Source organism: Notothenia rossii (assembly GCF_949606895.1).
Source record: "Notothenia rossii genome assembly, chromosome: 4".
Classification (NCBI taxonomy): domain Eukaryota; kingdom Metazoa; phylum Chordata; class Actinopteri; order Perciformes; family Nototheniidae; genus Notothenia; species Notothenia rossii.
Window position 1 is genome coordinate 37,530,220 of NC_136902.1, and position 12,842 is coordinate 37,543,061.

At 40.8% G+C, this 12,842-nt stretch overlaps 1 protein-coding gene and 1 long non-coding RNA gene across 7 annotated transcripts; one reads left to right on the top strand and one right to left on the bottom strand.

The window, feature by feature from the left end:
• Positions 1–758: 758 nt before the first annotated feature.
• LOC307035096 lies at positions 759–5,554 on the bottom strand. Of its 3 annotated transcripts, none has more exons than XR_013807015.1 (3): positions 5,424–5,554; positions 3,945–4,005; positions 759–3,862 (listed from the first exon to the last, which is right to left on the bottom strand). It is a non-coding gene; the product is annotated as an uncharacterized lncRNA (long non-coding RNA). The 3 variants fall into 3 exon arrangements; XR_013807017.1 differs by having other exon boundaries at positions 3,945–4,031; positions 5,424–5,462; XR_013807016.1 differs by having other exon boundaries at positions 759–4,005.
• Positions 5,452–11,533, top strand: LOC307035095 (uncharacterized protein). 4 transcript variants are annotated; one of them, XR_013807014.1, is made up of 4 exons: positions 5,473–5,674; positions 6,495–6,631; positions 7,548–10,158; positions 11,104–11,533. XR_013807014.1 is itself a non-coding variant. In XM_079674091.1 (3 exons), exons 1-3 carry the CDS (start codon positions 5,615–5,617, stop codon positions 7,924–7,926), a joined length of 576 nt encoding a protein of 191 aa, XP_079530217.1. In that variant the 5' UTR covers positions 5,473–5,614; the 3' UTR covers positions 7,927–11,533. The 4 variants fall into 4 exon arrangements, 1 of the variants encoding a protein (XP_079530217.1); XR_013807012.1 differs by having other exon boundaries at positions 5,452–5,674; positions 6,270–6,631; positions 7,548–11,533; XR_013807013.1 differs by having other exon boundaries at positions 5,468–6,394; positions 7,548–11,533.
• The last annotated feature ends 1,309 nt before the right edge of the window (positions 11,534–12,842 follow it).

Genomic DNA, 12,842 nt, shown 5'->3' on the forward strand with positions numbered 1-12,842 from the left:
AAATAAAATAGAATTTGCTAATATTAAGTGATAATATTAGGATTAGTGTGAACAACTAGTTTACATGTTAGGCTAACAGTGCCTTGGTTAAAGAGCCTGTTGCTGTTTATAGCTTTGAATTCTTTAAAACCAATATTATCTTCTTAAACTTGTATGGTAGTCAGGAGCATCACTTTCTAATGTTTATTGATATATTTAGAGGGAGGGGATCCAAAGGAATGCTTCAAAATTCAGATTAGATTAATTTCTACCATTTTCTTAAATTCATGGTAGTTTCAGTAATCCCATGGTAATTGAGGACACAAGTTATCTAAATGACTAATGTCATCTTTATGGCTTTCAGAAAGGACAGGAGACCGACAGGTGACTATCAAAGGACTAGCAGCAGCAGCAGCAGCAGCATGATGATGATGTTAAATGTGTTGTTTTAGGAGCATCCATTGCAAATACATGGAATTCAATAAACATTGAATAGCATATCATGCAGTTTGTCTGTGCCTTTTCCTCCGTGTTGTCCTGGTTTGCTGTGCTGCCTCCTAGTCGCCACCATGGTTTGCTGTGCTGCCTGGGGATGCTCAAATCGCTCCGGGAAAGGAGTACGAATGTACAGCTTCCCCACTGACACAGAGCGGAGGAAAAAATGGCTGGCTCAAGTCAGCAGGAGCAATTTCACGACCAACAGCAAAAAAATATGTGAGGTTATTATATACAAACACTGCATTTGCACTTTTTCACAAAACGAAAACCACACCATTGGGAAAGCTTAAGGTTTTTTTAATACAAAAAAAACAGGGAAAGGCTTGAAAAACACAGAGTTGAGACTCAGGGTGCAGGGTGAGGGTCTCAGTGCAGGTATTCAGGCTCCATTGAATCCCCCTCTGGTTCTTGTGCTGAAAGAGGGAGTAACAGACAGGAGAAAGGGTTATACACACCTATATAGCACACCTATTGGATGGGAAATTGCCTTGGGGAGATAAGGTGTGGTCTTTGTTCCCAACTGAAGTTATGGAACTTTATTATTTGTGAGTTTACAGTGCATGACATTAAGGATTTTGGGAGATGGCCCTGTGGGCCATCTAAGCTAATTCACAGATGGCCCTGAGCCCAATAGAGATTGCCCTGAAAAATGCGCTCGGACGAAATGGCACGAAGGGTTTGGGGGAAAATGTAGATGTTTGCAGGTCTTAGATGCTGTCTGGTACATTCTCTAGACTGAATTATAAGATGAACCACCACAATATTATATTGTACAATTTCAATTTTGTTCTTAATTTCACTTGTTTGTTTGTTCTTGTTTGTGTTTGCTCTCTTGCATGCCCTGCATAGCTATAATAAATACTTAAGTTGTTGGTCAAGACACTTTCCATCTGATGAAGGCAAATGCCTTCCCAGTTCCCAGATGTAAAAAAGTAGAAAACATTACATTCAGCTGTAACTGCCAAAACAAACATTATTTACACTATTATGGCCCCTGTTAAAAATGTTTGTAATGTTATCTACTGTAAGTTGGTCGAACGAATGCCTCCTCATCCGGAAGCTGACCGAGCAGACCCGAGCAGCAGTCGAGAGGAGCCGAGCGCATCCGTGAAGCACACAAAATGGTGACGTCAGAGTTCCCTTTAGCCGGCAAATCTAAATCTCTTCGGTCAAAATAATTTCCCTTTAGCGCAATACCGCTTCAGTTGCGCCACTTATGTGACAGACAAGAAGAGTATGTGACAGACAAGAGTAGTCAATTCTAATGTGTAACACTTAATGTGGAGAAAGAGATGTGCTGTATGGGTTGATTGTGCGTTGATCTGTTGGTAATGCCTCGGGGTTCCGGTGGGCATGTAAACAAATGCATAATGCTGCGCTATACTTTGTGGCCTCACCCAGTTGCATAGCGACACTTATTGTTTAGGTGTCTTTTAATAAGCAGGTAGTCATATCATTAGCTAGAACTAGCTGGATCTGATCGATATGGACATAAACGCGAGTGAAGTCTAAACAGACGGGAGAGAGAGATCAGCTGCTGACGAGTCGACACGCAGCTCCGCATGATCACATGCAGCAGTGAGCGGACAAAACACACACCAGGTTAGAATATCACACGTAGCTATTTTAATTACCTCTCAAACTACCTAAACTAGTTATAGATATGTTTAGTTTTACTGTCGGGTCACTCATTACTGGATCCGCGAGTTGCATGATCTTGGCATAATAGATTGCCCGATCGGGCAACCAGCAGGTGAGGCTTCATTGCCCGAGCTAAATACTAGATCGGGCAGTCCTTAATGTCGAGCCCTGGTTTAACAAAGTATGACAAATGGCATCAGTAACAGATGTGATATGAATTTCTATAAAGTTGTCTCACATTCTTGGTCATATTTTATATACAGTATGTAATGAGTATAACATGTCCAGTAAGTATAAAGTGTTTCCTAATACTGTGTATTCAACCACTATGGAATATGTATGTGGGCAGACAAAACTGAGTTGTTCTGTGTGTGAAGTAACCTCAAGTCACTCCGCAGGCACATTTTGATGCAGACCAGTTTGTCAAGACAAAAAAGGGCAAGACTAGGCTGAGAGCAGAGGCTATACCCACCATCTTCGTGCATCGCCCTGTGGTCAAAAAGAGAAGGGCCCCTGCACCACGATTCACCACGGGACCTGTATCTACAAAGCCCATAGCTCATGATCACAACTATAGAGTGAAAGGTGACACAGGTATAATAAGTATGAACTCTTAGTAACAAAAGTCATATTTCTTATTTTTAAGTGGTATAATATTTTAAATGTTCGAAAATCTACAGTGCCATGTCTTCTACTTACATTGGTCTCAAAGATTGAGGGAAGAAGGGATGAGGAGACTGAGAGAAAGGAAAATGAGGGTGAAGAAAGAGAGGACATGGCTAGTGAGGAGAGACAGGGAGGGTGGACACCACCCACTCAGCAGCCAGTCAGCATACGAGGGAACCAGCAGCCAGTCAGAATACGAGGGAACCAGCAGCCAGTCAGCATACAAGGGAACCAGCAGCCAGTCAGCATACGAGGGAACCAGCAGCCAGTCAGCATACAAGGGAACCAGCAGCCAGTCAGCATACGAGGGAACCAGCAGCCAGTCAAACAGATCTATTAAAAAAATTAAAGAGAAAATTAAAGAGCCAAGAAGGAATCACCAAAAAAGCAAAGTCTGCACTAAGAAAAATCAGGAAGGAAAATGCAGCTCTCAAGAAAACAATGACAATTAGGGACAACAAATATAAGAAAACGTTTTCAAAAGACCAACTTAAGGCATTAGGCAGACTCATCACAAAGGGGATGAAATGGAGCAATGAGACAATTAAGAAGGCTTTAAAAATTCACTTTGCGTGCGGACCAACGGGTTACAAAACTCTGCAGGAATTGCAGATTCCCCTTCCAGGAATAAGGACACTGCAAAGAAGGATGCAATGTGTTAAGTTTGAGCCTGGTGTGTAACAGCTAACATCACTGCCCCTCCACCCGTAACATCAATGCCCCTCCACCTGCCAACATCACTGCCCTCCACCTGCCAGCACCCAGCCAGAGGAGCGCAAAAAACAAAAACAAGCAAGGTGTCCCGTCATGTACCTGGAAGTTTGGGTTGGCAAAATGGAGTAAGGGAGGGACTTGAAAAACCTTGGTGGCTCTCTACTCATGTTGTTACAGTTGTCTTGGTTACAGCTCTCAAGTTTTTTTTTTTGCCATTTCCACATCTTTAGAAAATATGAAATAAATGAAGTGATATCAACCTCTTCTCTGGAGAACAAACTTTGATTTCTCTTTCTTGTGAGTTTGCAGTCTTGCTCCTCCACCTGTAACATCACTGCCCCTCCACCTGCCATACAGTAGGTTACTAACAAGATTACTTATATAATACAGTGATAGAATACATGTTTAGTATGCTTACTTATATAAAACAGTAGTATTAAACTTACCTTGTGTTTTCACTCTCACTTAAGTCCCTCTCCCTTTGCCATCAATCCAAAATCAGCTGAGCTGCAACATTATACAGACGGGTAGGCCTGTCACGATAATTAATTTTGTTGGACGATACATTTTTCTGGAAATTATTGCGATAAACGATAATATTGTCGGCACCGTTTTAAGACATAATGATAATATATAATAATAATTCAAGTACATCCTTTCAAACATAACTTTTTATTCAACATTCAAAATTGCAAATGAAATGTGAAATAATATTAAAATATATAAATTATATATAATAAATAAAACAAATTAATTAAATTATAATAAATAAATTAAATCACACAACCAAAACAATAAATTAAATAGTCAGGCTGGAAAACAGAGCTCTCTCTCTCATATATATATATATATATAAATAAATAAATATGAGCACACATTATCTCACAAGCAAAAAACACCTCCTTAAAACAACAGTCAAGTGTACAGTCCACTGTCAAAGACCCAGATGCCTCAACAGGCCATATCCAAATCTGTTTTTCTAAGTTTTCGAGCAAGGAACACCAACATGTTTGCATTGTCGGGCGGGGCCTCTCCATCTCCAGCTGCCGTGTTTGCTCCCAGCTGGAAAAACGGAATGGGGTGGTTGTGTTTTAGGTGGTATAAAATGCGCGGTATTGCCTGCTTTTGTCGCTACCTTTTTTAAACCAATGCGACACACCGCCCGGCTCATTCAAGTCCGTAGGTTCGCCTCGTTGATTTGGTTTGAATCCAAAATACTGCCACACCGGAGAATCGAGATGTGTAGTTAGGTTTTGTAACCAATTCCATTTCACTTTAAATTCCCCGCGAGTAAGTCACACGTTGTCTCCCGCTTGTCGCTATATTATTAATTTGGCTGCTACGCTGCTGCACGTGCACGCGGAGTGTCCTGACCTGGCTGTGTGTCAGCCCCGCCCCTCACAGCGCGCCTGGCAGCCACAGCGCTCCAGGCTAAAATGCTGGTCACATCTTTATGTAAACGGCAATTTATCGAGCTCAGAAAAGTTATCGAGTCCATTTTTATTTATCGTACGATAAGTCAATTTATCGATTATCGCGACAGGCCTACAGACGGGTAATAATCAACATAATCACAAGGACACAGTATGGCTCTGCTAAAAACACTCACTCTTACACGTACCAAAGTTATATTTATCTAATATTTAACTCCCTCCACCCCCGCATACAATCCTGTTTAGAAGCCCCTCTTCTCTAATTCAACAACGTTGGACGAAATTACATTAAGAGAACGGAATTTACAATTAAAAGGCTGTTCAACTTGTGTTGCTAACTTGATCCGGTATCCTAGCTTTATCTGTTATCTGTAAACGTTCCCTAAATCTACTAATTTAGGGATAATCCACTGACATCCTTTAATACACATGTTAATTTGAATCAGATGTACTGATAATATCCGCAATATAAATCTTTAAACTTCTTCTTACCTTTAAAAGTCTGTCACGAACGGTCTATTATGCTGCAACTCTACAGCTCTGCTAGCCTTGGCGCTAACTTCCGGGGAACGATTGAGAGGCTCCACGATCCGCCATTGCTTTAAAAAAGTGGTCCATTGGAGTGAACGGAGATGACGTAACTCTCAGTCTATACGGCGCTGCATCCATGGAACGACCAGAACATGGACCAGACACATGGCCGCAACTTTCCCTCTGCTTCATTTATTTCTCCTGTTCAACGGGTTAGTAGTGTGTACACAGATTATGTCATATTTCGATCTAAGAAGTGTGTTTGAAACTGTTTTATGTGTAGGTTAATGTCATTCTGTGAGATACGCCACTAGCGTATGGCTAATGGCGTCCACTAGCTTCTTTAGCACCCTGAATAACGTAGGGCTCTGCTTACCATGTGTATGACTCCCGTGCACTAGTTTGGCTTACATTTCAAGTTTATTCTGTTTGTATAAATATGTGAAATGCCGGTCTGAGGTCATAATTGTTCATATTATTTAAATACTAAAGCGCTAATGCTATGCTAATATTGTGCCTGTACAACAAAGCCATGTTAAATTGAGTACAGTCAACCGGGTTGTGTGTGTTATCTGTTATCACTGTATTATATACTGTAAATGAAAAAGGCTTTAATCCTTCATGAAAGTCATATGGCATGTGGATTTATGTCCATTTTTGATTAGAGACAAATATGTCATACGGTTATTTTGATTTGCTAAATGTATGATTACATTCTCAGTTAGCTTCAGGCCTCACTGAGGCGAAGTATTGAGGTAGAAAGCTGGTGAAGCCATTTCCTGCCGTCACTATATTCTGTTTGCACAGATAATAAACCTGGTTGGCAAGAAGGAAGTCGTTTTCATTCAACACAACGCAGAGATACATCTGGCGTCAATCCAGACCGGTTACACAAAGAATTATAAGATAAATAGAAAAAACAGATATAATTTGTAAGTGAATTTATTAATGTGTTTAATACATTCTGGCTAGAACAACCCCACAAACGGCAGTAACTTTCCCTCTGCTTCATTATTTTCTCCTGATCAACAGGCTTATTATCTGATTACCAGCTCTGCACAGTGGACTTGTAACACTAGCAGCAGTGGAGATGGAGCAGCATCAGAACCTGGAGGCTTCTACTCTTCTGAAGAAGAAGAATACAGCAACAAGGATCCATTTGAAGATAGGTAAATGTAAATATTACAGTAATAGTGTTCTTTCATTGTGTGGGTGCAAGGGTGTAAGGGTGTAACTTTGGTTTGAGAAGTGGGGGGGACACAAAACAGGGGGTCCTCCGCAATGAAACATTTTCTCAATTTAATTCCATTTCCTGCCTTTCTACAAATATATTAGGGATTATAGTGTTAACAAATCCAAGAAAAATGTGTAGTTTGTATATAATGAGTGTGCACACTTATCTAGTATCCTATCCATGTATACCTGTTTTATTTGTGATGACCTCACATCCTCTAGGGGTGGTACTAGTATATATTTCAATCATCAAAAAATCCATTAGAATATGCTCACAAGCAATAACACATATTTGATCAACTCCTCTCTCCTATCTTTATTTTACCTAATCTGCATTCTTTCTTTTTATTTATGCATATTTTACTAATCCCTCCCCTTTCAAACTGTGTTTTTTATTTTGTACTGACCTATTGCACACAGTGGAATGATTTATGAACTCATTTTATATACAACTAATATTACATAGATGGAAATATTTGTTTACAAAGATGACCAAACCGTTTGAGACCCACTGAGATAACGTAGACTAAAGATTACAATCTAATAGTCCTTTACCTCCCTGAGCTGACCTTATCTCTCTCAGTCCCACAAGAGAGAGCTCTCCCTCTCCTTATTGTTGAAACAGCTTCTAATCTCCGTTAGCTCCGAGCTAGCACCAAATACTAACAAAATCTCTCTTTCTATCTCTCACACGCTGCTCCTCCTCCTCCTCCTCCTCCTCCTCCTCCTCCTCCAGAGAGAGAGAGAATTTTATTTTGAGCTGTGCATTGTTATTTGTGCTTGAGAAACATTCCACTTGAACTTTATTTTAACAAACTTAGTAGTAATTATTGTCCTATATTTTTTTTTCAGATTTCACAGCTGCCTGGGCCTAGCAGCAACAAGAACCTCCATTTGTCCCTGCCCCCAGGTCAAGATCTACCGTGGCTCAAGGGCCTTCACCAGAGCGATCACCACCAAGGACCAGAGGACCATCATCACTACAGTGGCCTCCATCTCCAACTGCCACAAGATTAAGATACACCTCGGTACAAAGGCCTCCATCAGAGCCATCACGATCAACCCAGCCAGCAAAGAAGTCTCGCCTAGCAGACGTACCTCCCACACAGCCACCAGCATCAAGCTGGGACAATCACACCTACCTCCCTCCGACACAGCCACCAGCAGCCCATGCACCATCACCAACACAGCAGCCAGACCCCCTGTCCTGGAAGACAGACAAATACCATGACACCTCTCCCCCTGTCTTTACATTTATAATGAATAGTTGGTTGAAAAAGTTCTGATATTGTAAATATTGAGATTTTACAGTTTCTTATGTTAACATAAATTGTTGGTTGAAAAAAAAAAGTTCTAATGCTCTATTTGTACACATCACATGAACCTTGGTATGGAATATGAAGTCATGAATCAGTCCTGATGTAACTTTTCTGTGGTGAAAGCAGAGGGATGGAACTATTTTACACATGAATAACATTTCATTTCATCTATATAGGCCTATAGTGTAATTCATATAATTATTTCACTACTTTTGTAAACCAAATCTAAAACGCCCCAAAAAATAGACGAGATGAGTAAATGTGTTTTCAGAGTTTTTAGGTTTTCCAAAAATCGGATTTCTCATTTTCAGCTAAGTATCTCATAAGACAGTGCTCTAAGGTGAGTGACTTGCATCTCTAGCAAGACCAGAGAGTGTCCTGAATATTTTTGATAAGTAACATATGGGGTGCCATGTTATAAGAAGTACATTTAAAAAGGTGATTTAAGGAGACGTCTACATATCGAGAAAATATCCTTATACTCCAGAGAGTTAAGGAAAAGCGTAAGGCAATTGTATTTTTTATATTTATATATATTTTATATTGTTTGATTTATTGATTATATTCAATATGCTAGTGGTTCGCCGGAGCTGTTAGATTAACATTAACATGCTTATTGTAGTTGTAAGTGCACTGCCTTGCGGCCTGTAGCACCGTCCTTGATGGAGCATATGTGTGGGCTGGACCTGTATTTTACAGGAGAGGAGTGAGCAGAGAGTAGAGTAGTTGTCAATTCTTGTTCTGCTTTCTGTGAATATCTGCCTCACCCTCTCAGACTTTGAGTTGCGCGCGCTACTAAAGAGACGTGTTACCATGGAAACCAAACAATGTTGTAGCTGTATTAAAGTCCGAGTGGAAACAGTCGTGTGTAAATCTGATTTAGTCCGAAATCGGGAGAAATGCGGAAGAAATATGACCCCGGGAGTAAACCGGGAGAGGGCAATGAAATCGGGAGTCTCCCGCGGAAATCGGGAGGGTTGACAAGTATGCGGTAAACCAGCATCGTTTGCTGTGTTTGATTTATCCATAGTTCGCTCATTGAGCCGGGGGTCAGGTTATTCAAATGCAAGAAAAGGCGCTGGCGCGGGACCGTAGCAGGATGTGACGCATATTTTAGTTGACCTAATTAAAACCGTTTTGTTTTTTATTTATGTGTGACAGTATCACCTCAAAATACAAAAACATTTTCAACCATGCAACAAAATATGAATAGTCCTACAAATATTTTTATTTTGTTTCCTTCTTATTTTTGTCTAAACTCAAGGGAGCCAGAGCAGAGGGCTTAAAGAGCCGCCGCATGCGGCTCGAGAGCCGCGGGTTGCCGACCCCTGCACTAGACCATCACAGAGCAGCGGTGAGGTACAGATTGAGTTGACAACTGAAAGGGCCTCCGGAACTCAAGTTAGATTTGAAAGCACGTTCTATTAGAGTATTCGTTGTTCCCACGGCCCAGAAGCTTAAAAAGTAAGAGACAATGGAGTCTCTGAGAAAGGTCAAATTGGTTACTTTAATTAAATAGCGTGGTAATGTAACAAACAGAAGGTGGTTAAGAGAACACAGCTGTGTTCTCGGCATGGGCGCGGGAAGGGGGGTGCTGAGGGCGCTGCAGCACCCCCTAGCGGCAGGCAGGGGGTGCGGAGCTCCCCTGTCTGAATTATTATTTGACGGTTATTGCTGCTCCCGCTGTGCATAATCTGTGTAATATGTAGCCAATAAATTCCACACTGTTGGTAAAATAATATTTTGGCCTGCCCCGAATGTCTTTTCTGTAGCCCCGGACAATTCTACCTCAATAATATAATACATTAACCGTGCTTTACGTGAACCTCATCAAGACACTAGAAAGGACGGCAGGACTGTAATTTCCCGTGTTCAGTGAATGCAACAGAGGCAAGACACCAGACCAATCAGAGAGTTGCATGGAAATAAAAGTGTGCTTGTGTCATTCAAGCTCGCGGCTCTGTGTGTGTGCGGAAATAGCGCATTTAGTGTGTGTGAGAGAGGGGGAGAGAGAGAGGGACCGGTGCCAGCAGCAGGGACCGTGTTGTTAGCGTCTGGTTAGCTAGCTGCACTAACGGACATACGGAGCTGTTTGTTCCACAACAAGCTGGAGGAGAGCTCTCCTCTCAGACTGAGAGGCTCAGGTGAGCTAAAGGACTCTCTGAGTGTTTAGATAGTTAACTTTAGTCTAAGTTATCTCAGTGGGTCTCAAACGGTTTGGTCAAAAATTATTCAAAAGATTATTTCCGCGGCACACCTTCATATGATCATTATAGTTATAAAAAAAATAAGAGAATAAAGGAAAAACAGTTATGAAATACTATATGGCAGTAAAACAAGAATACAGTTTGAAAGGGGAGTGATTATTAAAATATCCATAAAGAAAAAGAACATCTGCTTACAGTTGTGTTTCATCTGGGTGTTGAGAGATGTATCCATAGATCTCTTAATGTTGCTCTCAAAGTGCACCAGATTGATGCTTTTAACTTCAATATTTAAAAAAATATCTTTACTTTACCCCTGCCTATATGCCGTGAGCTGATTATCGAGCCTTCTTTGTAACAGTCGCGGGTTTACTGTGTGTTTGCGTGCGGTGAGTTTTTTTGTGCGTGCTCTATAGTGCCCGTAATAGTGTTCACTGGAGTCCAGCACCTCAGCACCCCCACTCAAAATACCTTCCCTCGCCTCTAGTTCTCGGGTCTGCAGCGGAGGAAGAGAGGCTGAACAACACTCCTCAGCTGCTTATATATCCTCCGTTGGCTCCTCCTCACGTGCCGGTTGGCGATGCAGGGGGACCTCCCACCTCGGTCTTCAATGTCCGTTATCGCGCATAACAGAGGATTCAGACGTTGTATATTCATTGCATAACTTCACACGCCTTTTCTCATCATACTCTCTTTCACGACTTTTTATTTAATGCATTTTAACGGCTGTAATCGTGTTTTTCAGAAAACCGGAATAGCTTTTAAAAATAAACTTTAACCACAGGCGAATGCTAACCGGAAATGTTTTCACAATAAAACAGTTATAAGATTACTGTATGTTTAAACTAAATTACATAATTAAACATTGATTTTAATATCTTACAGTTCACAGGAGCACAGGGAAATGAGACAACAAGGGCCAGGAACACACTCTGTGCCACCTCAGGAAATGGTGCCTTCTCCTGAGATAAACATGACAGGCTGACATGATGGTTGCAAAGAAATGTCGAGTCACACCATCACCAATTGCTGGATCTCCTGAAAAATGTAAACACACACTACAGACATCAGTTTAACGAAAATATGGTTTGCTCATTTTTTTATCTTAGGTTTCCAAACCTAAAGACTTTTAAAGAAGACATTTTAAGCCAGCATGCAACTGGAAAATCCTTACAATGGATCTTGGAGACAGTGCAGAGGAAAGGGAAAGAGCAGTCCTTACTTTTTATAAGAAGGCAAATGTTGAATGGGCTTGCCCCTTGACATACACACTTAAGGGTAATTCGGTATTTGAGATACGTTCATAACAAACGTAACGTGGGAAAAAATACGTTTCTAGCTAAACGTAATTGAGAATGCAGTTTAGTTCTGTGGGAACGTAATTCTTAGGGGACAGGGTTGCTCACAGTAGCCCCTTGGCCACTGCTTCTGCATGTGCTTTATCTGTTATAATTCAATCAATATTTAGAAACATGTCAACATTCATCAAACAGTATTTTTTCCCCAGACATGTTGCAGGTTAATTCTAAAACTATCATTCAATGCTCAGTTTGAACATCTGGGTTAGGGCAGCAGGTTTCTTTCAATCCCTAAATGAAAAATGTAAATTGTGAATTTTACAGCCATGTTGACATTATACACACTCCCCCTTTTTACACACGAACTCATGAGTAACAAAATCCTGTATGGGAAGAAAACCTTCAGGTAATCATTGGTTATAAGAAAATACCAAACATTATTCACAAATGTACATCCATTATTTTTCCACAGTAAACACTTCAGAGAAAATAAGTGTTTCTCTCCATCTTTCAGTCCTAAAAGAAACAGAATCTTCAGATTTTAGTTTGAGCTTCACATTTTTGCAAACCGCCACTGCCTGGTAAAATAGCATCAAGTAGATTAGAAACGGGTCACATGTGCTGTTTTTACATTTTGTGGAATTTTAGGAAACCTCTCGTTTCCCTTGGAGCTCCAGAATAATGTGTTAGTCCAAAAACATGCTTGGTTAGTCATTTTTTTAAATCATGCAGTTGCACTGATAACATGCAAACATACATGCACTCACACTGTCAGGTTGTAAAGTAACCTGTGTTCCCAGTGTCCAGATATGAGTTTGCTTAAACATATGTGTGTGCTTAATTACTTTGTATCAAATAGTAGCAGTCTGTATAACAAGAAGCTGGAAATATGAGAAGTGAAACATTTTTATTAGGAGTAGTGGAGATGTGAGAGATGACACAACTGTGTGTGTATTAAACTGATGGGGGAGGGGGCTGGAGAGAAGGAAGTCTATGCAAAATGTGTGTGTGTGTGCAGGCTGCCAGATGCAAGATAACAAACTCGTTATTCGGAGAGGTTCGTGCCGGACACCAAATGTGTCTGTTTTACCTCAAACTTAAGAGACTCTTGTTTCCGGGTCGCCTTGGCTGGCTCGCGCTGATTAGCTGCGACAGGCCATCGTTTTTGTATCTCCCAATAAGATGACCTGTAGGGAAGAGCAACCGACACAACTCCTCCCCACTTGTGTGTATAAATACTATGATATTCTTATACACGGGGCCCTTCTTTTTTCGAATGTCTTTTCTGTAGCCCCGGACAATTCTACCTCAATAATATAATACATT